Raw genomic sequence first — 26,448 nt, forward strand, 5'->3', positions numbered from 1 at the left:
CTCCATGGCCACCCGCTGCCCGCACTTCCGCCCGCCGCCTCCCACGGAGCCCCGCCGCGGGTCAAAGGTCGCGCTTCTCCGCCGGCCCCGCCCCCGCGTCTCCAAGGCCGCGGCCCGGCGGCGCTTCCGCTTCCGCCTCGGGAGGTGGCTCCCCGCGCGCTCCGCCTCGCCCCCGGGCCGGCCCGCGATGGGGCGGGGCGTGGAGGGGCGGGCCCGTGGGCGGGGCCCGGCGCGCCACCAGGGCAGTGGGGGGCCCGGCCCCTCCTGGGAGGGTCGGGCGTTGTGAGACCGCGCGCGCTCAGGCGGCCGCCCTAGTCTCCTGTCCCCTCACCTGTCCCCTTAGCTGTCCCATCTCCTGTTCCCTCTCCTGTCCCTCACCTGTCCTATCTCCTGTCCTCCTGTGCCCTCAGCTGTCCCCTCAGCCCCCCTCAGTTCCCCCAGAGGCCCTTAGCCTCGGAACGGGCGCGTGGCTGTGCCCTGCGGCTGCAGGAGGCCGAGGGGACGAGGCGCAGCTGCTCCTGAGGCGAGTGGGTGACCGCAGAGCGGGAGCGCTGTCCCGCCTGGCAGCCTGGACGCCGGCCCTCCTCCTGGACGGTGAGTAGTCCCGGCGCCCAGCCCCGCTCCGGGTGGACGGGCGGGTTGGGGACCTGTGCTGACACCTGCCTTTCGTGGCCGGTAGCTCTTTCTTTGAGCGGGACTGAGGAAACAGGCCCGAGTGGGGGGACGCTGGCCGGGGGAGGGAGGCGGCCTGGGGGCCCCCGCCCGGTGGGGACGGGCGGCGCCAGGATGGTCCGGGGCGAAGACGTGCTGCCGCAGCCGGTGCCTCCCCTCCGCTCCGTGAGCCACCAGCCTGGCACTGGCTGTCACTTGTCACGCCCTGACGCAGGTTGTGGGATGAAGTTTGCCAGTTTGGGGAAAGGATCCCCCTGCAGTGAGCTGGCTTCGGAAAATGCCCGTAAATCTGGACACTGGGCGGGGTTGTAAAATGAGTGACTTTCCTCGGGACTAGAGAAATAGTCTCAGACAGCTTTTTGGAAAAATCACGAGTAATTCGTGAAAGCCACCAAAGTTCTCAATGTTTACATGGCAGTGAATACCGTTAAGGAAGAGTGACTAAATGCGTTGGCAGGTCGTGTTGGTGAAACTCGAGACTTTGAGCACCTTTTGGAGAAAAAGAGGACTTTCTGTTGCCCCCTCTCCATCTAGTCCGTTGCCTTGTATATATAGTCATGCATTGCACTGCATGAAGACTTAATTGAATCTATGAATTAATTGATACAGAAACCAATCAGCAGGACAGAACCTAAGATCACTGGTCATTTTCTTCTGGGTTTTGAGGCAACTTAGAACTGAGACTACAGGGATTTTGTTGTATCTATTAACATGAAGGACGTTATAGCATTTGTTTTTTCCCTTCCAGTATGGGATCCAGGCTAGAATCAGGTTTTGCATTTAATTGTCACATCTGCTTAGGCTTCTTTAATCTGGAACATTTCCACAGCCTTTCTTTGTCTTTTATAAAATGGACCGAAATTTTGACCAAAATTTTGGTCAAATTTTGGACATTTTTGACATTTTATAAAACAAAACCAAAAAAAGCCCCCAAACAACCGAACTCATAGATACAGAGAAGAGATTGGTGTGGCAGAGGCAGGGTGTGGGAGTGGGCAAAATGGGTGAAGGGGGTCGAGAAGTACAAACTCTGATTTATGAAGCAAATAAGTCCGGGGGATGTTGTGCGCAGCATGGTGACTACAGTTAATAATACTTTACTGTATACTTGAAAGTTGCTAAGAGAGTCGATCTTAAAAGTTCTCATCACAAGAAAGAAATGATGGATATTTACTAGACTTACTGTGATGATCATTTCGCAGTACATACAAATATCAAATCATTATATTGTACACCTGAAACTAATGTTATATGTCAATTATATCTCAATTAAAAAAGGAATAAGAAATTTGGCAGTTTTGAAGTCTTCCCCACCTTTTATTTTATTTTTTCAATTAACGTACAGTAATATTATCTTTCCTTTTGGCATACAGTTCTTTGAATTTTAATACATGTACAGACTCTTGTAATCACTGGCATAATCAGTCCACAGAATAGTTCCATTACCCTCATCCTACTGCATCGTGGCCGACACGCCTCCCGTCCCTAAGCTCTGACAACCATCATCTATTCTTCATCACTATCACTTTGTCATTCATGAATGTCATATAAATGGAAACAAACCTTTTGAGACAGGCTTCTTTTCCTCAGCAAAATGCCTTTGAGATTCGTTCAGGTTGTCTCATTTGTCAATAATTTGTTGCCTTTCATCGCTAACTGATATTCACTGTACGGTTGTGCCATTATTTATCCATTCACCAACTGCAGGACATTTGGGTTCGTTTCGAGTGTTGGGGTAATTATGAATAGAGCCACTGTAAACATTCACGTACAGAGCTTTGTGTGGACATAAGTTTTTATTTCTCTAGGGTAGAGACCTAGGAGGGGAAATTGCTGGGTTCTATGGTAAGTACATGTTTAACTTTTTAAGGAACTGCCAACTGTTCTTCCTGATGATTACCCAGCAAGTGGCAGAGGGCATCTTTCTGGGGATAGCCACATTTAGTGACCACCTGCGTTGGTAAGGTGTGCAGACCAGGATGTGAGGGAAGCAGTCAAACCCTTTTTGAGTTGATTTTTACAGAGGCCATTTCAGTGCTTAACAATATCAAATGCCTGCGGAAGGCAGGGAGCATGGGAGCGCCATGGAATACCCCCCGGCCAGCCATCGTCGAGCTGCTTTTTTGGTAAAAGTCATGCTACGTTCAGGTTGCAAACTCCGCAAAACCAAACACACGACAAATTCTAGTTTCAGGGGCTGCAACGGTGTGACTGCAGCTGGCTGACTGGACTGAAACAGCAGCACCAAAACCTGAAAAAGTGTCGTCGGTGATGAGGCTCCACCAATAGAACGCCTGGGAGGGGTCGGAGGTCAGTCTGCCAGGAGAGGCCAGAGCAGCTCTGGGCAGGAGTCACCAGTCCGGAACCCAGTGGCAGCCTCTGCATAGGCGGAGCCCTTCACTTTGTGCCTTTCCTGTGACGGCGGCTGCGTTGTCACGTCTGATGTGATGGTGGATCCGGGCAGCAGGATGGTAGCAACCAGGGCAGCGCGTGCCCACCTAGCAGTTTAGTTCCCGAGTGTCCCATCAGAGAAGGGCCCTTTCTGTGGACATCCACATGACGGCCCCGGAAAGTGCAGTCAGCAGTCATCATTTGTTTCCACGGCTCACAGCCCCAAGGGGGGCGTCTTCAATGCTACTCTAGTTTTCATAATGGCAGCCCCGGTAGCTAGGCCAGTGGCAAAGCCCAGGGGTCAGTAAGCACAGAGCAAGGTTCACCGAGGCAGGCACTGGCCAGAGCCCTGAGAGGGGCCTGGGTTCCGGCCTCTGGGTGGAGGGGCCGTGTCCGCCTTTGGTGTTGCAGGGCCGGCACCGCAGTCCAGTGCAAATCAGTGAGCTTTCGCTTAGTCAAAGCAGGCTCAGCGTTTAGGGGCGTCTGTGAATTGAGGGCTCCAGTGAGCCAGTGCAATGGCTCACCTGGCTCAGCGGGGGGCAAAGCTTTCCCTGGAGAGGTAGCTGCTGCTTTCGCAGGTAGGGCCCAGATGCCTGCGTGGCCAGGCCGCCGCTCTTGAATCCACCATTTGCACTCGACAGGCAAGGTTTTGTGAGTCGAGCCACCCCAAAATGGGAGTATCAGGCTGGAGGTTCACGAGGCCTACCTGGGTCAGTCAGGGGCTCCCGAGACGCTGATGGCTGCTCTTCAGGGGGGACGCGGCCGGCAACCATCCCGGGAGGCACCGAGGGCAAACCCCCAGGGGCACTTGCAGGTGGGGCTCCTCCCTTCCCCAGAGGCTCTGTCAGCGGGCATCAGTCACAGCGACTCCTGGCTCAAACTGCTTACTGGGCGTGCAGAGCCACCAGAGTGGCCAGCGTGCCACAGCTTGCCGGACACCTTCAGGGGAAGCCTGTCGTTCTGCACGACACTCAGGTGGTACCAGTTTATGGGCTAGCCAACGTAAAGGACCAAGAAGAACGTCCCCAGTTCCCCTAGTAAGGCTTTTGGCCTCTACGGTGGTGATGGTGGGGGTAGGGCAGAGAGAAGGCAGTCTGGAGCCATAGTTCCAGAAGCTTTACTTGTTGTCAGGCCCCTGACTTTCACCGGGGAGGCTGCCTGTTAGGAGGGCGTGGTGAGTCCCCCTTCAGGGCCATTGAAATGGGGGCTTCTAACCTGCCAGCTGAGAGCCGTCATCTCGGTCGGGGTGGTCTGGATGTAAGACGCATCGCCACAAAATCCCCTGCCCCTGCACACACACACACACACACACACGCACACATGCACACACGCACACGCACACACGCACACACACTGGTAGCAAATGGCAAAGGGGTTTCTCCCACTCCCCCTTTTTACAGGAGGCTCTTTCTTACGGGGACGATCCCCTCTGGCACTCAGGGGATGGAGAAGCACAGATGTATGATGTGTCAGTTCCCACATAACATTCAGACGTAGGGACAGTAGGACATTGAATCAACCGAAAGCGCCCCTCCCGTAGGGTCCCTTTGGCTTCCTTTCTCCTGGTGAACCCTGTCCAGACCCCGCCGGGAGAATGTGGGCGCTCCTGCCTTACCAGGGCCCGGGGAGGCTGGTGACTTGGGTGTCTTTACCTAACAGAGTCGTAGAAACTTGAGCCCCTTGCTCTTGGTGTTCCTGAGCATGTTCACGTGGATGCGTACAGACTCATATCCATCTTGGAGGGAGCGAGACCGTTGCCCATACCCTGATCATCTTTCTTTTTCAAGGATCTGGGTAGAGGGGACAGATGTGGGGGGAGGGGTCCGGGAAGCAGAGGGCCAGAGCAGCTCCATGTCAGTAAACAAGGCTTTATATTAATTACACTTTATTTAAGCAGGGAGGTGGCTGCTCAGGGCTTAACCAAGTGAACTTCTGATTTTTCGATCCATGGAAAGCTCTATATCCTCGTTGCTGACACCATTTGTTTCAGCTCCCCAGTGTCTTTGAAAAGATAGTCCAGATCAAAGACCGTAATTGCCGCTGCCTGAAAGATGCTCAGAAATGTGAGAAATCCAAGCAGAACTGCCTCTCAACACCTTGTATCTTGTGAACTCACTTTTTTGTTTTATGAGGCTTTTTGTACGTTTTTCCTCTGGATTTTTCACACAGACAATCATGTCATCTAAGAAGAGGGACAGTTTTATTTCTTCCTTTCCAAAAGTATGCATTGTATGTATTATTTCTTTCCCCGCCGCATAGGCTGAGGCCCCCAGTGCTATGTTGAAAGGGGTGTGAGTGCACATTCTTGCCATGATCCGATCTAAGAGCAGCGGTGTTCAGTCTTTGACCATTAGGTATCATGGTAAATGTAGGTTTCATGTGGATGCCCTCTATCAACCCTCTGCACCTGCAGTTAAAAAACAACAACTCTCTGTTTTCACAGTACCACTGTGTCTTTATTATGAAAATTAAATGTAGGTCTGGTAAAATTAAAAGGATTTGCCTCAGTCCACTACCCTTATTCTTGTCGTGTTCCCTTCGTCCCACTTCTCCCACTATCTGTTGATTTAAATTGGTACACCTTTTAGTAAACTCAACAAGGCAACAGCGGGCAAACCCCTTCTCCCAAAGATTTGGTTGTGTGCTGGATCTCCAGATGCAATTACTTTTCGCAAACAAATGACCTTTGCTTGGTATCTAAATTTTACTCTTAGTGGGACTTCCCTGGTGGTCCAGTGGTTAAGGCTCTGTGCTCCCAATGCAGGGGGCATGGGTTCGATCCCTGGTCGGGGAACTAAGATCGTATGCACACGGTGCGGCCAAAACAAACAAAACCAAATTTTACTCTTGGTAAGCCTTACATCCCTTTATGAAAACTGAAAAAATCATGTTAAGATCTCAGAAGAAGTATAGTCCTATCCGTTAGATAATTATCTTTAATCCCTTGAATTCTGCAGATATCTCAGCGCACCTTGTTTACAGCCCTTAAGGACTTCTTGTTTCTATTCGCATGAAATAAAACCAGACACAGAGAGTTTTGTCAAGCTGAAGGAATTTATAAGAAATCACACCTATAGTCTCATTTCTTTAACAACTGCATGTTGAGTTTTGGGTCTGATCATTTCAGATTATCTATTATTATAGGACTGAATTTGAGTAGGGTTCAAAATAAGGGGCCTGCTGTGTTTAGATGGATTCACCTCTAACGTGTCAGAAGGACAGTGGCCTCACGAAGCGCTCCTGCTACTTTTGAATGTGGTGTTTTTTAGCATCATCTGAAGACCCAGACACAGAGGAGGCACATGATCCAGGCAAGGGTCTGTTAGGTAAAGTTTGGTCCCTTTCTGCCTATTTCCAGATAACTGGCAAAGAAACTAAGCATGGGTAACTCAAGCACAAGAGAAGGTTCCAGGCACCGTGGTCGTTAGGCAGGGTGGCTCTTCTGGGCTAAGACTGCAGGTTCAAAGCAGTGGTGCGCTAGGTTGTTTCCGAACTCCACTGGCCAATAGAGGGGGCAAGGAGGTCAGCCTGGCACTTCCCGTCGGCTCAGAGACCGAGGAGGACATCCTGCCGCTGGTGGTTAATTGGGTTGGGCTAGAACAGGAAAACATGGGGGCTACTGCTGTGTAGTGGTTCATTCGGTCCACACACATTAGCAGAGCATCTTCTGTGCACCAAGCGTTCTGCTGGGCACTGGGTGGGGGAAGTACAGCTGTAATTAAGACGGAAAAAGTCTCCCCGCTGAATTAGTGGTAGAGACACACCATAAGCAGGGAAACCATTAATTTAATAGATACACGAGTTATGTAGAAAATAAAGCAATATTATATAACAGGGTCTGTTTTATTTTCATTTTAATTAAAAAAAATTTATTTTATTTTCTAACGGTAATTGTATATATTTAAGGTGTACATGATTTGATATGCATAAACATAGCAGAGTGATTACTACAGTCAGGTAATTAACACATCTCCACATACACTTACAATTTTTGTGTGTGTGATGAGAGTATCTGAAATCTACTCTCTTAGCAATCTCCAGTATTCAGTCATATTAACTATAGTTGTCATGCTGTGCACCAAATCTCTAGACTTATCCTACATGACTGCAACTTTGTACCCTTTGACCAGTATCTCCAAGTTTCCCCCTCGTCCAGCCCCTGGTTGCCACAACTCTGCTCTCTGCCTCTACATATTTGACTTTTAAACTTATTTTTAATTTTTAAAAAATTTGTGAATAACAGTTTATTATTTTCATTTAGACAATATTTCAGTGTAATAGTCTAAACATTTAACAATGTAATTATTTATTTTAAAAGCAATATAGACAAATTATTTATGTAAACCCACGGCTGTAGACTTGAAAATACCCAGATGTTTTTTTCTTTTTTTTAAGTTTTATTATTTTTTAAAAAATAAATTTATTTATTTATTAATTATTTATTTTTGGCTGTGTTGGGTCTTTGTTGCTGCGCACGGGCTTTCTTTAGTTGTGGTGAGCGGGGGCTTCTCATTGCGGTGGCTTCTCTTGCTGCGGAGCATGGGTTCTAGGCGCGCGGGCTTCAGTAGTTCTGGCACACGGGCTCAGTAGTTGTGGCTCGCAGGCACTAGAGCACAGGCTCAGTAGTTGTGGCACACGGGCTTAGTTGCTCCGTGGCGTGTGGGATCTTCCCGGACCAGGGCTCAAACCCGTGTCACCTGCATTGGCAGGCGGATTCTTAACCACTGTACCACCAGGGAAGCCCTCTTTTTACTTTTTTAAATTGAAGTATAGTTGACATACAATATTATATTAATATTCAAGTGTTCAACATAGTGATTTGACATTTATATTCGTTAAGGATTGATCACCACAATAAGTCTAGTAACCATCTGTTACCATATAAAATTATTGCAGTGCTATTGACTATATTCCCTATGCTGTACATTACATTCTGTACCTGTGAGTCAGTTTCTGTTTTGTTTGTTTTGTTTTTTAGATTCCACATGTAAGTGTAATGATATGGTATTTGTCTTTGATTATTTCACTTAGTGTAAAATCCTCTAGGTCCATCCATGTTGTCACAAATGACAAGGTTGCATTTTTTATGTCTGAGTAATATTCCATTGTATATATGTACCGCATCTCATTTATCCATTCATCTATCAATGGACATTTAGGTTGTTTCCATGTCTTGGCTATTGTAAATGTGCTGCTGTGAACATTGGGGTGCATGGATCTTTCCAAATTTTAAATAATTTAAATAGCCACACGCAGCTAGTAGCTAACACAGCACAGCTAAAGATGATAGCTGTTCCAGGGACTACTTAGAATATAAAAAGTTAGCTTTTTAGATTTCCTTAACTGATATAGTATTTAAGTTACTTATTTTTGAGCATATTGTTTGCCATTTGGTGTGCAATGAAGTATCTAGCAATGTCTCTATCTTGGAGAAAAAATAAATGAAAGTTTAAATATGCACAAAAGAGACAATATAGACATCCAAGAGAGAGCATGATATACTTTAATCTTAATCACAGAAGAATTATGCTAAGTGTAAAGGACTTCAGAAGAGCAGCTGGTCCCTTCAGGTTGCAGTATCTGTAGGAAGATGGGAGACCTGTGCTGGTTATTGGACTTGTTGTCTATGTTTTGGATGGGTAGGAAGGAAGGATAGGAAATGTCAGGAGGAGGTGGGGTGAAAGTGAAACTCATCGTCTGGGAACCTGTGAGATGTGCTCGGGCCCAGCACGGGGACTCGTCGCTGAGGCAAGGAGGGTGGTTGGCAGAATGAAATCCAGCTGGAAGGTGGTTTGCAAGGTCAGTCAACCGTGTCATATGGTTGTAGCTGACTTTGAATTGATGGCTAAAAAGCTTGGGATTTATCTTCTAGGCAGTGAACATTCAGAATCATTGAAGGATTCTGAGCTAAAGAGAAATGTAATGAGTCTTGTTGTGGGAAAACAAGCTTGGCAGATGTATGATGAACAGAGAAGAGTTAGGTAGCTTATAGACAAGAGGGAGAGGCTTCTGAACCAGGGGGATGGCTGTAGAGATGAGACTTCCTGGAAGTAAAACCGACAGGTGTTGCTGATGGATTAGAACAGGATTACAGAGGCGCTGGAGGGAGGGAGGTTAAGATGGGAGACCGGGACAGTTTGCAGCGCGGCTGGGCTGAGGGGGGCGAGTCCCGTTAAATGTAGAGGCTGCGGCGAGAGGCTGGGGTGGATGCACTGGAGTGAATTAGAAACAGAGTCACCTGATGGTTACTTGGCTACGAAGAAATTGCTAGAAATAACTGTTTACACATTTTAGTGCTGCATCTAAAAATTGGCTTGAACTTAATCTGTAAATTTTAGCGTGTTTTTGTGTGATGACCGAAGCATTTTTAATATGTTAACAAGCGCACGATCTGTGGAAAACTGACATGTGATGCTGATTAGCAATGAGGCCATGGTTTTCACGCTGCCACCCTGCCCACCCTCCACCTTGCCCTGACCTCTGATAGCCCTGTCACTTGTTTTAGGGTGAACAAAAGCAAACACAAGGAGCACTAGTCTGACCACCTGAATCCAGTATCACGTGGTCGGGGTAATCAGCTTTCACACCGATGACTCTGGTTCTTTTTCTTCCTTACGAGAATCGGAAGTGGGAAGTTAGAGTGGTGTCTGCCATCTTCTTCTCGTGATCTTCATCAAATCTCTCGTTCTGGGCCACAGTGAAGTGATTCTTCCAATCTCCCACGGCCCCTGAAACAGACAAGGGGTGGTGGGTGTCAGTACCGTGGGGGGATTTGCATTTCTCTGTTCTCCCGCTTCTGTGTGAGAATTTCTACTCCCCGTCAGGGAGGGACAGAGTTGGGCAAACATTTCTCTGGCTGGCCTGGCAGCGTCTCCTCCTGGAAGGGGGCAGAATCGCCTGTCTGGCTTGTGGGTCGGGAGGTGACACGGCCGCGTGAACAGCAGGTCTGAGGAGCTCTCTTGTCTTTCCCTCCTGCCCGTCACAGCACGCTCGGTGCTTGTGCCTGTGGCTGGCATCCTGCAGGCAGACCAGGCAGGGCCTGCTTCTGGAAGGACTCAACGTGCGGTTTTGAAAAAGGAGGGAAGAAAAAAGAAGATTCCCCTCCAGTTCTCCAAGTGCAATCCCTGTTACCTTTCCCAGACTGCTTTTTCTCCATAGTACTTACTAGCAACTATTATCCTGAATTTTCGTGTGTTTTGTTCACTGCTCTGAACGTTGCCCAGAACGGTGCCTGGCACATAGTAGCCACTCCAGTCAGTGAGTATTTTGGAGTGAATGGACCTCTCTGATAGCTTAGAGCCCTCTGTAAAGTGGATTCTTTGCTCCATCTGACTTAATTCTGTATATTTTCACCTTATCAGCCAGAACTCCAGAAGGAAGGTGAAGATAAAGGGTTGGACTTAGACACCAAACCTTACTCTCCAGTTGTGGCTGAACATTGATTTCATTTCATCTGTGGTTTCTTAAATAATTCTTTTCCCAGAACCAATTATTTTTTATCTTATTTTTCTTATCTATAGAAAAGAAACTCCCCAAAGACTCTGAAATATTGGACAGTTCCTTTAAAATTATGGTGAAAAGGAAACATATAAACCTTTTCTCATGAATGGAGAAATAGAGTGGTTCATGAATTCAGCTGGAATCGACGTGTAGTTTGCCATTGGGTTCTGCTTCATGACGTCAAATGAACTGTAATGGACAATTTTATCCAGAACTTTATCGTCTAGGCTCTTTCCAATAAATTCTGCCAGCTTCTGAATTTCATGCTTTGGGTTCTATGATCAGAGTCAAAAGAAAAGACTTGATATAAGATAATTTATATCAATAAATAATAGTTTTAAAAGACTGTTGGAATGAATGCTAGTAATCAGTAACATGTCATGAATTAAAATTTTAAAAAATCGTGTCTCACAAATGCTCAGCTTTTCAGAAATGACTCATTTTGATGTGGTGCCTGTATCAATTGGAGTCATTACGCTCTTCTTGTTCTAACATGGAAGCGTCAACTGAGCGTGTCGGTGAGACACTCACCACACAGTGACGTGCAGCGCACAGGGCGCGTGCCATGGAGGGATGTGTCCGGAGTCAGGCCCAAATGTCCTGCTCTAGCCCGTCCAGCTAAACGCCCCGTGGGGACAGCCACTGGACTGATGCTGAGAGCAGGTGTTGTGGCAGCGTCGGGGACCCGGCCACAGCGGCCCGTCTCCTGCTTCTCATGTGGACAGAAGTGGCCCCAGACCTTCCCAGTGGTGCCGGTGAGGGGGGCACGAGGGTGGGAGGGACTTCTTTGCACCCAAGAGGCCCCGTGGCAGCAGCTGCAGTGCCCAGCTGGTCTGGGTGCTTCGGTGTCTCTGAGAAGGTTTCAGCCCCATTGTCGCCACTGTTTCCTCCTCAGAGGGACGCGGCCCAGGGGCGCTGCGGTGTGGGAAGGCCCCTGTGTCCGGGAGGAGTGGTGCGTTGCCGGTGGGAGCGTTTATCCCCGCCACTGTGTCTCCTGCTTTAAAATGGGCTCCTGCTTTGAAGCTTGGATGTCAAAAGTGCTTAATTTAGTTGGCCTCACACAGACTAGGAATCAGCAAGAGTGCTGAGAACGGCGTGCTCTGAGTGACCACAGGCAGGTGATGGTCCAGAGCATGATAGCAGAAACATGTAAGAGGGCGCTGGCTTAGACTGCCCATTTCGGTAAAGTCTCTTCCTGGCATTCATAATGCATTAGGATCTACCCCAGGGATCTATCCACCGTTCCCAGGGAAACATCCTCCTTTGACACTGCTCTGACGATATGTGGGCAAGCGTCACCTACATGGACTTTCCCTGATCTTAGCTTAGTAGCATCTGATATCATGGCCCCTGTTTGTCACATCCAGTCATAAAAGAGCAAACCCTTTCTTATAACCCCTGCCATAATATTCCTTAGTTGAGTGTCTATATCTGGAATCCTGTGATGAGACAGCTCTTGAACTGCAGCAGTACATATATGTGTATGTGACCAGAGTCTCCTTTTGTATGCTCTCCTGTTGTTTAGTTTTTCGGTGCTCTCTGTGGTGTCTCCACACTTTTGTACCAAGTAAACACAAGGGAGAGAATTTTATACAGATGCGTATATGGGTTGTCCTGCTAGCCCTTGAATCAGGTTCTGAGCATCCTAGAAATGGAATCCTAGAAACTTACCTGTTTAGAAAAACCATACAGAACAGATCAGTGGTTGCCAGAGGTGGGAGGTGAAGTGGGTGAAGGGGGTCAAAATGTTCAGAATTCCAGTTGTAAGATAAATAAGTCCTAGGATGTAGTGTACATCATGGTGACTATAATCACACTGTATTGTATAATTGATAACATTGTACCGTACAGTAAAATAACACTGTACCGAGAATAGATCTTAAAAGTTCTCACCACAAGAAAGAAAATTTTTGTCACTATGTGTGGTGACAGATGTTGACTGATTATGGAGATAATTTCTCAGTACATACAAATATCAAATCATTATCCTGTACACCTGAAACGAATATAATGTTACATGTCAGTTGTATCTCAATGAAAAACAGAAAAATGATGCTGTGTTTTTCACTCTTCAGATATTTTGTAGACACAACTGGATAAAGCCCAGTAGTGGTGGAACCTAAGAGAAATGCAGCTAAACTAATGTGCACAGGAATCCCCGAGGAATCTTTTAAAACCGCACGTCTGACCTAGCAGGCCTGGCATGGGCTCTGAGAGGACATGCAGCTGTCTGTGACGTACCTTTTGAGAACCAGGCTTTCAGTTATAAATTCGAGAACAGAGGCTGTAATTCTGTATAGATCCCTGTATTCAGTGGAGTCACGGAAAGGACTGGGTAGATGACCATTTACAATATACTCTCATGACACCACCTCATTTAGTCGTTATAACGGCTCTTGGAGTGCATATTACTATCTCCTTTCTGCATGTAAGGAAACTAAATTCCTAGATGCTAAGCATCTTCACAAAGAATAATTGCCAGCAGGCAGTAAAGCCAGAACTGGGATTCAGGAATTTTGACCCTAACCCATTAGTGTTTCCCACTGCACCATAATCTCTTAAACTGTTTCTTGAAACTATGACGTTCCTCAAGTACTAATAAAAAAACCCAAAATATGCTAGATATTTTTCCCCTTCTAAACGGAATTTAAAAATCTACATACAAGGAGAAAAAAAGACATCCCTCATTTTGCCGTCCTCTGCCTGTAAGGAAAAGGTGTCCCAGAGCCCAGAGCTCCAGGAAGCTCAGGTGAGACTGTGTGATACAGAAACTCATGACGTCCCAGGTGTGCTTTGATGTGTGGACAGCTGCAGCCGGTGAAATGAAGCGTCTTCCGTGTTCAATCCGTGAGTTCCTGATGGGGTCTGCACATTATGACTGAAATGTTTTACGGTCAGAGGGGAACACGTTAGGCGGCCCTGCTTCTTACCCTCTTCATGTCCTCGTAGAAGAGGTAGAGGATGCGGTGCTGGTCCTTGGCGTCCCACCATCCCTTCACGTGCTCGTACCAGGAGCCCCAGCACACTGCAGGGCGGGATCAGAAAGAGGGCAGTGAGTCGCAGAAACCCAGCTGACAAGCACCCCCCGGGAGGAGAGTCCTGAAGAGAGGGAGAAGGTCACACTGGTGGTTCCCTCCCCGTGAAGAAGGCAGAGCCCCTGCTGTTCTAAGGAAATGATGACTTCTTTGTAGAGTATTTGAGGATTTTGAGAAAGGATGGGAACAAAGCTGAGTTCTCTCACCGTTTCCAGCCAGAAAACTCTCAAAGTACTCTTCCCAGGTTCCTGGAGCAGGAAGCCCTTTATTCATCCTTTGGAAGTGGTAATAAGACACCATGCTGTCCTTGGGGTTTCTTGCTACGTAGATTATCTGGGAGCAGAGGGAGGGAGGGAAGAAGCAAAACCAGGATTAGACCAGCAGTTATGTTAGGGTGGGTATATTCCATACAGATGAATTTTTCTGATGCTGCCTTTCTGTGATTTGGCTTTTGTGGGAGGTGGAAAGCATTCATATTAATTTGCATATTGATGATGTGACAAAGTGGACTCTTTTTTTTTTTTTTTTTTTTTAACAAGCGAAGTGTTTTAAGAGGAAATTGACTGAGGACCAGTCTGAGGTCCTTCTAAGGGATCAACTCTGAATTCCTTTGGCTCTTTACCTTACAGTTTTTCTCCAGGAAGGATGGTGGCAGCAAGTGCATGGGAAGGTGCGTCTTCAGGATCCGTGGTGAGGGCATTGCATTAGCTTGTTCCAAGCCTGTAAAATTGATTTTCAATGACTGCCCATTATTTTTCTCTATTTGCTTCAGAATCTTGCTGCTTTGTTATTACTACGTTAGGAACAGTTCCAGGCCGCCTGTAACTCTCTGTGGATCTCATCTGAGAGAATACTTGTAGCCCACGAATGGGTTTTTTGGGCTAGAGCAGTTTTTAACCATAACAATAAACCAAATAAAGAAGAACCTAAAAAATTCAAACCCTTCCACCATAAAATTATCTTACCTAGGCTCATCCTTGTGGAGTGAAGTTAATTTCTAATTGGAGAATCAAAACTTAACTTACTTTTGCATAAACAGTAACTTGATTAGAAAATGTCTGGAGTTAGAACGATGGCCAGACGGTGAGAAAGATAGTCACGGAGTCCATCGATGGTTGTTTGAATGCCTAGGATTCTGAGAGGGCTACTGGATAGTAAAAATCCCTGGTGGGTGTCTAGGCCCGGGGTCAAGTGCAGCTGTGCCGTACTCACCAGATTCCATGCCCGGGACTTTCCACTCGATGAAAGGGAATCGCTTGTGAGTAGGCGCCCGCTGGCTTCTGTCAATATCACCCTCGTTTTGTATCAAGTCCACGATCTCCTGCGTCCAGGTTGTTCCTTATTCCCCAGGAAGATGAGGAAACACAGGCTTTATCTACTGCAGTTCTTAGAATGTGACCAAACACTTGTTAGAGCAGCTGTGTGCACTTTAAAGCCAGCTTTATAATGGAATTCAGAAACCATCCTTCTTTGTTTATATCTTGTGTTATCATAATATGGTATGATATGGATTTTTATACAAAGACTCCAATTTGGAGTGGACGTTAGATTCATAAATATGTAGTTCTTTTTTTATTCTGTACAACCATTAATTAGGATTGTTATGCTATTGAGTTAGCTGCATAGTTCCTTAGAAAGGCAGAACGAGCGTCTTTCTCACCAGCCTGTGATGTGGAGAGTCATCACGGTGTGGTCTTCAGACTCTGTTTCCCAAGTGCATAGCATGTGGTTGCTACGCAGAAGGAGGCTCTTGTTATATGTTGGCCGAATGAATGAATGATTAGGGCTTAGTCTCCATTTTCACGCTTTCCTTTATTTTACCTGAAAGGCTAAAAAGTGCATCCCCTAGGCTCCTTTGCCGCTGAGATTCTAAATGTCCTGAGATCTGATTTACATTCTGGGATTTGAGGGAAGGAGGTAGAGGTCTGATTGATAGAAGATGTGCAGAGGCCACTCCTCATTTTGCCGCCTGGAACCTCGACCCAGAGGCTGCGCCCTCACTGCCCCCGCTGCCCCCGAGAAGGGCCTCTGTCTCCTAGCTCCGCTCAGCTCCTGCGGGCCGCCCCATCCTGACCAGCGTGGGGCTGCCACCTGACCTTCGGCCTTGGCTGAAGACTACTGACCAGACACCTGACTGAGTCCGTGGCAGGAGGAGGCTGGGAGACTGAGCTCTGAGTCCTGGGTCTGGGCTGATCGACTCTGGTTACGAGACCCTTTCTCATGCTCCCAATTCAGCACTTCTAGGTCTACCAGGGGGCACAGCTTAGAAAACAAGAGAGCAACTGCAGTTTGTATCCTCGATGAGTTGGTTTCTAATATTTTCTGGCACCAACTCTTTCATTACAGGATCCAGGACCAATATTTCTTTAGCTATTGACTCAAAGGAAGTTCGAGTGTACTCGTTTTGTGTGTTTATTCTGAATTGACAGCCACGGGCTAACACTGGGGCAGGCTCCAGTGCGACTGGAGGTTCAGGGTCAGATGGTCCCCCAGCAGTCAGCGGTTCTACAGTGTGTTTGTCTCGCCTCAGTCACAGAGTATTTATTATTCTGCTAAAAATTTAGGTGTAAACCATTCCATCATCTGAGCTTGTTTCTTCTTCCCTCTGATCAATATAGCCTTTATTAGTGTACGAGTTTTGAGTGATTGACTAAATATCACCTTAGCTGGCAAGTGCTTCACTTTTTGAGTGTGTTGTTTGGATTGTACAGTCCTGCTCGCCCCTAACCCATGAAAACCCTACATGAACCGAATCTTAATGCTCACATTTGGCAGGTGGAGGAAAGATGAACGATTAAGCATTGTACTGAAATTATGGTAATAAATTAAGAGTTGTGGGTGAAATTAAGGCAGTGAGATGTGATCCCCACCAGTGGGTACTTTCAGAAATTCACATTTAGAAAATTTTAATTCTGGACAGACTTATGATGAGTAAGATCAGAAAATCAGGGCCGATATGAAACCGATGGACGGGTGAGTCCAAGGCCCCGTCTGCCTGTAGAGCCTTTTGTCAGACTGTTACAGATGAAGGCAAAGGGGGTGGAGCGTGTGTGCGTGAGTGTGTGTGTGTGCATGCACGTGTGTGTGAGCATGTAGCAGAAGTTATTGACATGGAGCTTGACTTTGCAAAGAGCAAATGTCTATGCAATCGGGGTATGAGTTGAATACTGTATTTTTGGTTTAACTGTAGATGTACACAAATAACTGCAGAGAACTCTTTTTCTCTGCTCGCCCCCGCATTTTTATGATGCAGTGGCTGAGCTCAAGTTTGTCTTGTTTCTTCAGTGACTTTGTTAAACTGACTATTGAAATAAGAAACTAGGTTCACAACATACCACCAGGGAGGGTGGAAATTAAGAGAGTATTTCTGGGACCCTGAGCTGGGAGACTTACAAGCTCAGCATTGCAGAGCCCAAGCCCCTCCTCTTCCCTAGATCAGGCAGGGGTGCCCTGTCTGGCTCTGCTATAAGGGCCTGTGCTGGGAACAAGTGAGGCAGCAAGTCTGGCCCCTTTGTTTTGGGCTGTTTGATTCACTCTCTTTCAGGGAAGTAAAAAAACAGGTACATCACAGAAAGAATTAAATTCTTAAGATGTGTAGGTCATTTTAATATTTTTTGTGTGGTTTCAGTTACTACCTGTGATTTGTCTTGGCGGTATCACTCTGCCCAGTAAACAGCTTTCCACTCAGATCCAGGTTGGTTTATCTCATTATTGACGCACCCTTCCCGCTTCTCTTCCTAAGCCTCCTCTGCGTCTCCCCCCATCCCTCCTGCCTACCTGCTTTCGGGTAGGTGGAAATGAGCAGATCATCAGGCCTGGCTTGGAAGTTCCAGATCTGATCCCAGGTGTCACAGGTGGGCGTGGGCTGCAGAATCCCCTCCACGTAGTCCACAGCCAGGCGCGCCATGCTGTCAAATTTTACATCCTCCATCTTGTTCAAGGCCAAGAGCGTTGGATATCAGATTTCTGCTGCAGGAGAGTGTTACTCTCAGTCAGCTCAGAGCTGCGTTCTTGGCATCGTACAGACAGGGCAGAGCTCAGACCTCAGGCCCTGCCTTGGGCTGGCAGTCGAGGGGGGAGCCAGCCCATCCAGGGAGCTGGGACTCTTGTTTAGGACTTTGCACGCAGCGCAAAGGCCTACACAGCCCCAGCGGGGCTGTGATGTAGCCGCCGAGCCCTTGGCTCCTGGCTGCCATCCAGGGTCCTGTGCGCATTCAGCCCTGCTGTTCTGTACCGTTAGCAAGAGTCAGTGCCACCTCGCTTGTAGTTCTCCTCTGTGTTCACAAAATAATTCACAGATCTCCATTAATTGTTTCTTCTGGGAATTTTAAGCTAATTAAGAAGTTGCAGGGAATCTGCCCATGGGATTACAGGTTGCAACGCAGAATGCCTACACCGAAAGGCTGGAGGGAAGTTTCTGTGCTGCTAACAATGGCAGCCTAGATTGAACCTCCCAGCACAGATGGCCGAAGGGGTCAGCAATGTTATTTTATTTATTTATTTATTTATAAAAAAATTTTTATTTATTTATTTATTTATTATTTTTGGCTGTGTTGGGTCTTCATTTCTGCACAAGAGCTCTCTAGTTGCGGCGAGCAGGGGCCATTCTTCATCGCGGTGTGCGGGCCTCTCACTGTCGCGGCCTCTCTTGTTGCGGAGCACAGGCTCCAGATGCGCAGGCTCAGCAGTTGTGGCTCATGGGTCCAGCTGCTCCGCGGCACGTGGGATCTTCCCAGACCAGGGCTCGAACCCATGTCCCCTGCACTGGCAGGCAGACCCTCAACCACTGCGCCACCAGGGAAGCCCAGCGATGTTATTTTTAAGAGTAAAGTAAACGAGGCTCTAATAGGGAAGGTTCTCTTCCTGTTGTAGGCTGTTCAGTGTCCATATCAGTCGGGGTCTGTCCACAGCTAATAAAACATGTTTGTCTTATTTGAAGCCAAGTGGATGCAAAAACTTGGGAGCTACAGAACACACACCCTCTGGCTTCTTCCTTCCTGGAGTTCACCTCCAGGCTCGTGCCACATCCCCTGTAAGCCCCTTGTTTTCCTAAAAGCCCTGGTGCTTATTTATCCTCCTTGTGCCTTTCCTTGGAATCATTCCTGGCTCCAGCGGAGGTTTTTTTCCCTCCTATTTCCACCACAACCCTTCTCGGCTGACCACCTCGAAAACAAGACCAGACCCGCCCAGCTTTCCTGTTTCTCCTTGTGATATAATCGAGAACACGTCTGGTCTTTGTCTCTGGTTCCCGATGCCGAGTTTCAAAAGCTCTTGGAAGTCCCTGAGTGATTGGAGCCTTTGGTTGTTCACCATTGAGTCCCTTTAGACCACACCTGAGTTTGTGCCAACGAGGTGACACCTGCTGGGCCCATAGACAGTTCCAGGGGAGGGGCCGCCACGGCAGAAGATCAAGCACGTGATCACAGGGTTGGGCCTTTCCGTCCCATGCCCCCTCCAGGGAGAGGAGAGGGGCTTGGAGAGTGGGGTCAGCCGTGTGACCAGTGACATGAGACCCCACGAATCCCGGACCCCGAGGCTCTGTGCAGCTTCCCGGCCGGTGAGCACAGTGAGGGGCCGGGGCAGGGGGGTGCCGTGCCCGGGCTCTACGAGGACAGGGGATAGGGCATGGCAGCTCTGCTCCCTCTGCCCCAGACCTTGCCCCCAGCACCTCTTCCATTTGGCTGTCATGATCTGAATCCTCTATGATGAAACTGTAATTGTAGGTGTAGCGCTTTCAGTGAGTCCTGAAAGCACCATTATGGACGCTATGGGCGTCATGGGGACCTTCCACACTTAGCGCTGGTTGGTCAGAAGCACAGATGGTCCCCATGACTCGTGGATGCATCTGGGGAGGGTCTTGGGAAAGACTTTGCCCTTGACCTGTGGGGTCTGCGCTAACCCCTGGTGCTCAGTGTCAGCATGGAAGCGAGTTGACAGAGAACCACCCTGAGACGCCTCTCCCGCCCCCAGCTGCCCCAGATGCTGTTCCTGCTGGCAGGAGTCTCCTTTCTTGCTTAAACCGCTTCCCACCCAGACCTTCACAGCACCCCATGAGCACAGCACACCCATGACTCAGCATGAAGGGAAGTACCGTCCATGCCTGGCAACGGTTCCCAAGGTGACCTGAGAGTGCGTCTCCATCTCTGTGTGCCTGGGCTGAGCCTGGTTCTGACTCCCTCCATGGGTGGATCGAAGGGCCCAGAACAACTTACATTGGTCTCGTGGGGGTATAAGTTTTTCTTTTCTTTGCTTTCCTCTTCCCTCCTTCCCTCCTTCCCTCCTTCCCTCCTTTCCTCCCTCCTTCCCTCCTTTCCTCCCTCCCTCCCTCCCTTCCTCCCTCCCTCTCTCCCTCCTTCCCTCCCTTCCTTCCTCCCTCCCTCCCTCCCTCCCTTCCCTCCTTCCCCTCCTCCCCCTTCTTCTTTGTTATAAACCAGTCTTCCGTAGTACCAGGCATAGGTACACCACGGTATTCTTTGGTTGGAAATCTGGCGGGGTGTGGGCCCAGGAAGTGCTTGTGCCCACAGGTGACCTACATTTCCTGAGTGCTTTTAGTGTTGTTTACCCAAATTTCAGAAACAGAGACCTGATGGAAACACAGAGGCGTTTATTTGGGGTTTGTTAGGACTGTAGCCGGGAGACGCAGAGCTGAGAAGCACCTGAATTGTGTTCTGACGGACGATGAAGTGGGAGAAGCTTATACAGGCAAACCCAGCTGAGGCCACAATTACTTCCCTGCGCTGTTTGTCAGTAGTTAGGATCTGATTGGCTGGAACTAAGGGAGCTGGTTGAGCAGGCTTGGTTGGGGTCTGACGTTGTTGCCCAGTTACCAGGGGACCGGCCTTGAGACCAAAGTGGGCAGCCTGCAGGTGTTTTAGGAAAGGCTGGTGGCCTTGGGGTTGTTGCAGGTCTCAGAAAGTTCAAGTTCTCATTGCTGCAGGGACGTGTCTGAGACCAGGCCGCCCGGCTCCATGTTTGTCTGCCTGATCTGGGGTCGCTCATTATGATTTCAGTTTGTCATCAGTATCTTCATTTCCAAACGACCCGCTGTCTTGTATTATACTTTAAGGAGGCGGGAGAGTCTTCCCGGACTTTCCCGCTGACTCTCAGGCAGACAGAGCTTCAACGCCATTGCGGAGTAGGTGTTATCTCTTCCCTGGGGTGGGAGCTGCCTGGGGCTGGGACTTTGATCAGTTCTGGGTCCCCACTGCCAGTACCCACTCTGATGATTGGAGGAATCAGATCCTGCCCTGTCCTCCGGTTTTGGGTTCCCAGTTACCTTCAAATGTCATCCCACGCAGAGAATGATGTCATTAAGACTAAATTGATTGTGATGATAATAAATCCTTTTAAGGAACGTTGCTTTTGGAATAGGAGGTAATATCGACTTATTCTTTGTATGGTTATTCTGTGTAGTGAGTGTGTGTGTGTGTGTGTGTGTGTGTGATGTTGGGGGGTGGTTTACAGGATGAGGAGGATTGTACTTGCCCTGCTCTCGTGTGTGGGTTTATACACACATACTGAGGCGGGGGGTGTCTTATTAGAGCTACTTGGTTGCAAGCAACAAGAACGGACACAAGTGAGACACAAAAATGCTTTATTAATAGGATACCGGACAGGTCACAAAACTGAAAGAAAGAAGAAGCGCGAGGACAGGCAGTGGAGTAGCTCCAGGAGCCATACCTGGAAGACAGCCTCTCCTCAGGGCACTTCTCTCAAGGTAAGTGAGCACCGAATAAAGTCAGTTTCTGCTGTAATTAAAATTCCAGGCAGAGTATCTGACTGGCCTAGTTTGGGACATGTGTTTACCCTTTGGCCAGAGAAGGGTGCAATTGTATGCATTTGGGGAGGGGCCGTTCCCCGAAGCAAAATCAGGGTGGGATAGCAGGAGGGGAGATTAGCGTTGGGATGGAGAAAACAACAGGTGTGTAAGACAAAGGAACAAGGTAAATACGTGAACGTGAACGGCAATCATGGACGGACACAAATACCAGAAAGGAGTTATCAATAAACTAAATACTTAGAAGATTCTGAGGAAGGAAATGCACAGACAGACACACAGACACACACATGTCGTGGTCTGAATGCAGGTTGGAAAAGAATTTCCAGACACAAGGCAGAATGTAAAGAAGATAGAATTTATTAGAGGGAAGGGTCACTGCCAGACTGACTTCCTAGTAGTCTGGGAGAGTCGAGCCCAAACATGTGCTATTGATCAGTTTTTATAGCCAGAAAACAAAGGAATGGTCCGAGATGAGAATTTCATTTACTGATTGGTCGAGGCACATATACCTTCCTTCTACAGCGTGAAAGTGCGACAGGGCAGATGCCTTTCCTTATTTGGGACAGGTCCCATCACCCAGGTGGACTCAGGAAATTCGTAACCACGGCAACATGGCAGGGAGGGCGATTAAGAGTCCGGTAGATGGTGAAAGGCTGAAACTTTTTCAGACAGGGTCGTCCTTTGTCCTTGAAGCACCTTTGTCCTTGGAGCACCACACCACAGAGACACAGACACACAGACATACACACACACACACACACGCACATGCAAGTGGTGGTGGCCAGCATGAAAAAGTGCACAAAAGGGATGACATTTAAGTTCCTCTTTCAGAAAAGAATGCAGAGTCTCTGACATGGGATGGAGGGCAGGGCAGAGAGGACTCAGATTCATAAAGACAAGGAGGTGGGATGGTGTGAGTCTGTTTGGGGCCCGGAGACCAGTCCTGTTTGATATTAACTTGAGCAGCAATTTCCCAAGTGCTCTGGGAATCCCTGGTGATCCCTCTTTCAGGGGTTCTGCAACATCAACACTGTTTCCATGGTAATAAGACGGTGTTTGCCTGTTTCACACTCCCTCTCTCAGGAGTGTAGGTGGGTCCAGAGCTGTATTGTGTGTGATGATGTCGGTATTTTGATGACCAATGGGAGGATGGAATGAGTGTGTGTGTTCCTGCGTTTTAAAAATTTCTCAGCTTTAGTTTCTAATATTGAAAACATTGATAGACATAACCCACACAGACAAGATCTAGTGGGGGGTCCTCAATAATTTTTAAGAGTATGTAGGGATCCTGAGAGCACTGGTGTAGAGCATGCGGGAAAGAGAAATGGAGATAAACTTTGGAGGCCAAGGAGAGGGGTGAGTTTGATGGTCAGCAGATGACCGCTGAAGCGTGTGCACAGGAGGATGACATACTTGACGCTGCCTTCTAAGACTAGTATGAAGTCGGCTGTAGGGTGGGTTGGGGAAACCCGAGTAGAGGCTGGGAGGGAACTGCAAGTTGCCATAAGAGCCCAGGTGAGGGGTATGTGCCACTGAAGCAGAAACTAGAGGACCAGCAGAGGTGGACTTTCCTGGACCCAGCTTGTGACTACGTGGGGAAGCTAGAGGTGAGCTGGTAAGAACACATGACCTCAGTGTGGAAGCCTGCATGCTTGTGATGGTTGATTTCATGTTAACTGGGCTGTGGGGCGCCCAGACATTTGGCCAAATGATATTCTAGGTGTTCCTGTGAGGCGTTCCTGGGTGAGACTAACATTTGAGCTGGTAATCAGAGTGAAGCAGATTGCCCTCTGTCATCAGGGTGGACCTCATCCAATCAGTTGAAGGCCTGACTGGAACAAAAGACTGACACGCCCCAAGTAAGAAAAATTCTCCTGCCTGAGAGCTTCAAACCAGGACATCAGCTCTGCAGCTTTTGGGCTTGTTAGCCTCTGTAACAGAGTGAGCCAGTTCTTCTGTATATACATAGGTTCTATTTCTCTGGAGAACCTGACTAATACAGATTTTGGTGCCAAGAGTGGTTCTAGAGGAACAGAGTCTTGAGGATGAATTTTCTGAATTAGCTTTGGGGGTTTCTGGAATTGGTTCTCTAATCTGATTAGATGTAAAGACACTAGTGATTCTATTTCCAGTAGTGAAGAGAGCACTTTAGACCATGGCATGTACTGTCAATAAACCAGTAGAGATGTGCAAAATATCACCATTGTGTATGTCTAATGAACACTTGTAGGAAGCAAAGATCTGAGTGACCATGTGTACAGCACGTCCTAACATCTTTGTCAGCCTGATGGGTACCCTGTGATTGGCTGGTTGCTCCCGGTGTCCCTGGACACCAGGCTGAGTACACTGGACCATGTCCACCACGGAAGGGGCAGCGTTTTGTCCGCAGTGGAAGAGACACGGACTGGTGCGATCTGCCTTCTCTGTGTGCAGTGCTGCTGCCAGAACTACCAGAGGGGTTAGTCCGAAGGGAGGGACGGTTTCTCCAGACGACTCACAAATGCCTCCATTGAACTGGAAGTTAAGACTTACCGGCCACGCCGGGCTCCTTGCGCCTCAGAATCAAGAGGCAGAGAAGGGAGGTCCTGTCCTGACCTCCAGGGGGATTTGGACTGTGTCTCCATCCACACGGGAGGTGAGGACCAGCGAGTCTGGATCACGGAGACCCCCGTGGGGCGTCTCGGTGTCACCACGCCCTGTGCTCAAGGTCAGCGGGAACCGACAAGAACCCCACCCAGGCAGGATGGCTGATGGCCCAGACCCTTCAGGAATGGAGGCCTCAGTCACCACCAGGTCAGAAGCACGGCAGCCGAGCTGCTTGCTGAGGGCGAAGGGGAGACGGAACGGGTAGGGGGAGAAGGTGGTTATAGAAACCCGCCGTGACCAGTTGCAGAGACAAGGGTTGTAATCATCATGACAGTTTCCTTCTTGCTTTGTTATAAGTGTGTATTTATACACAAATATCTCTATTTCCTTCCCTCTTGTATCCACTTTTCATCTAACATACCATGTATTGGCTTTCCATCATTTTATTTAAGTATTAGCTTTACCTCATAACATCAGAGTATTTGAGTTGTGGGAAATCAAGGAGAAGAATGCCCAGGAAAGTCGTGCCTTCATGAACAGCAGGTGGAAATCAGGGGCAGTAGATGGTGTGTGAGGATGGGGTGGGGACCAGGAGGGGTCGGACTCCGGCTCTACCATCTCCAAGACTGAGGGGCTGGAGGTACCACATGTGAGAACACCTCCCCAGAAGCTGCAAACACAACAGTCCTGGAGAAGGTTGGGTGTGGGAGCAGATCACACAGAGGCGCCATCCGGAGTTTTGGAGAGAGGGGAGTGTATGTTCCTGTTGAATTCCAGGTCCACAGGCTCCAGCTTGGAAGAAGCTGAGACAGGTTGGCAGCCTGTGGTCTTCAATCTCCTTCTGATAATGAAGCCCAGTCTCTCAATAAGAAATGTATTAATCAACTATACTCTAATATAAAATAAAAAGTTAAAAAAGAATAAACGTTTGGTGGAATTCACCAGTGGGGGAAAAAAGCCCGCAAAACGCCCTTGGACTAGTCAGCAGAGCTGTACCCTCTCACGGTTTGCAGGAGAAGCAGAGTCAGATCCTGGGCACCCGAGACTCCCAGCCCTGCTGATGGCCGACACTTACAACAATTTCCAGAAACAACGCTGACATCCAAGGGCTTTCATCGTAAATCTACAGGCTTCCAGTGCGAAGCTTTGTGTTCAGATTGCTTCACGATTTCGAAGTATTTTTTTTCTGTTTTAGATCAACGTGGAGGTAACTGCACACCAGCCTGAGCGCCCCAAGGCTGTTTGTTAAGGAAAATCTTTGAAAATCAAAACATCCTGCTGGGGGTTGGCGGGCCAGGCAAACCTCATTGTGAATTCTCGTGGTGTGGAGGCGTTAAGATACACCCACGCGACCCGATACGCTGGAAAGCAGTGACACATCCCCTCCCCCATCTGTCCCTCTATCGCAGTGAAAGGTTTCATAAAATTCAATGTCAGGTGGAAAAGTATAAGTGTTTTCATATTTTCAGCTTTCTTTCAGAAACTAGGATCTATTTAATACATTCAGAAAATAAAGCAATATTTCGTCCTTTAGTTTGAGTGAAGCTGCTCTGTTGGGAGTTTCGCCGTCTCGTACCCTGGGGTTCAAGTGTTGCCCCAGACCCTCCTGTTTGCTCCCTTCCCATCCTCCCACCCCGGCCGTCCTCCAAGCCTGCGAGCTTCTGCCTGATCACACGGGGCCCTCCCCAGGCCGACTGCTCCATCTTCTCTGGCTGCCCTGTCTCAGTCCCTCGGTTCAGACCTGACCCTGAGTCTCTGCTCCCCTGAGCACAGCAGGACTCGTGCCCTGAGTAGGGGACGTGCTCTCCCGGGGCCCCACCGGCTGGGCCCCCTCCCCTCTGCCCTGCAGGGAGCAGGTGCTGGGTGCTCCCACCTGAGAGGCCACGTGTCCGGCAGCAGGATGGAGTGGGGTAAGGGGCCAGGGGTCGGGGCAGAGCCCACCGTGCCGGGCTGGCAAATCCACCCAATGAGCATCGGCTGCTGCCCCATCCCACCCGCTACCCTCCCGACCACCCAGCTTCCCACTCCAGGATGAGGCTCTCAGGCACACAGAGCTCGGGGTTCCTGGTAGGGAGCTTTCCACATGGGACTCAGAAGGGGGCTATTCCCCACTGGAGCTCTGGAAACGCGGGGACCCGCAGGTGCTCTGCCCAGATGCCCCCAGGCTGCTGCGTCCCAGCTCTGTGCTTCCTTCTGACGGGCCTGGGCGGCTTCCTTCAGAGGCAGGGTGCCCTGGGTGCTGGGCGGCTTTGCCCAATGCTCTGAGGGCACGAGAGCCTGGGAGCTGACCTCTCCCCCCAGGGAGGACCGATGCCTCGAGGATGGGCCCTCCCCAGAGCCCCTGAGGATCAGGTGGGGCTGAGCTGGGCTAAGTCCCCACCCCTTCCTGCCCCTCCAGCCTGCTCCCCCTTTCCCCCCCCCCCCCCCCGAACCATGAGTCTCTCTTGGGAGCACGTGGTCCTCAGCTCAGGGTCTGCCTCTGGG

The 26,448-nt window shown here is 48.9% G+C and overlaps 3 protein-coding genes across 5 annotated transcripts in view; 1 reads left to right on the plus strand and 2 right to left on the minus strand.

Annotated features, from left to right (window-relative positions):
* Positions 1-73, minus strand: part of GCC2 (GRIP and coiled-coil domain containing 2) — a 45,388-nt gene extending 45,315 nt beyond the window's left edge. For all 3 annotated transcript variants that reach the window (XM_059942347.1, XM_059942348.1, XM_059942350.1), the window contains exon 1: positions 1-73. In XM_059942347.1, coding sequence (XP_059798330.1) covers positions 1-6 — 6 coding nt within the window. In that variant the 5' untranslated portion in view covers positions 7-73.
* LOC132377294 (actin nucleation-promoting factor WAS-like) lies at positions 5-25,471 on the plus strand. Its single transcript, XM_059943470.1, has 4 exons — positions 5-60; positions 107-594; positions 21,203-21,315; positions 25,160-25,471. Exons 1-4 carry the CDS (start codon positions 5-7, stop codon positions 25,211-25,213), a joined length of 711 nt encoding a protein of 236 aa, XP_059799453.1. The 3' UTR covers positions 25,214-25,471.
* On the minus strand, positions 8,899-17,538 carry LOC132376634 (sulfotransferase 1C4). The gene is made up of 7 exons (XM_059942404.1): positions 17,376-17,538; positions 14,811-14,936; positions 14,221-14,318; positions 13,805-13,931; positions 13,494-13,588; positions 10,658-10,838; positions 8,899-9,791 (listed from the first exon to the last, which is right to left on the minus strand). The coding sequence occupies exons 1-7, from the start codon at positions 17,527-17,529 to the stop codon at positions 9,676-9,678; spliced, it is 897 nt and encodes a 298-aa protein (XP_059798387.1). The 5' UTR covers positions 17,530-17,538; the 3' UTR covers positions 8,899-9,675.
* Positions 25,472-26,448: the final 977 nt, after the last annotated feature.

This window comes from Balaenoptera ricei, chromosome 13, assembly GCF_028023285.1.
Source record: "Balaenoptera ricei isolate mBalRic1 chromosome 13, mBalRic1.hap2, whole genome shotgun sequence".
Classification (NCBI taxonomy): Eukaryota; Metazoa; Chordata; class Mammalia; order Artiodactyla; family Balaenopteridae; genus Balaenoptera; species Balaenoptera ricei.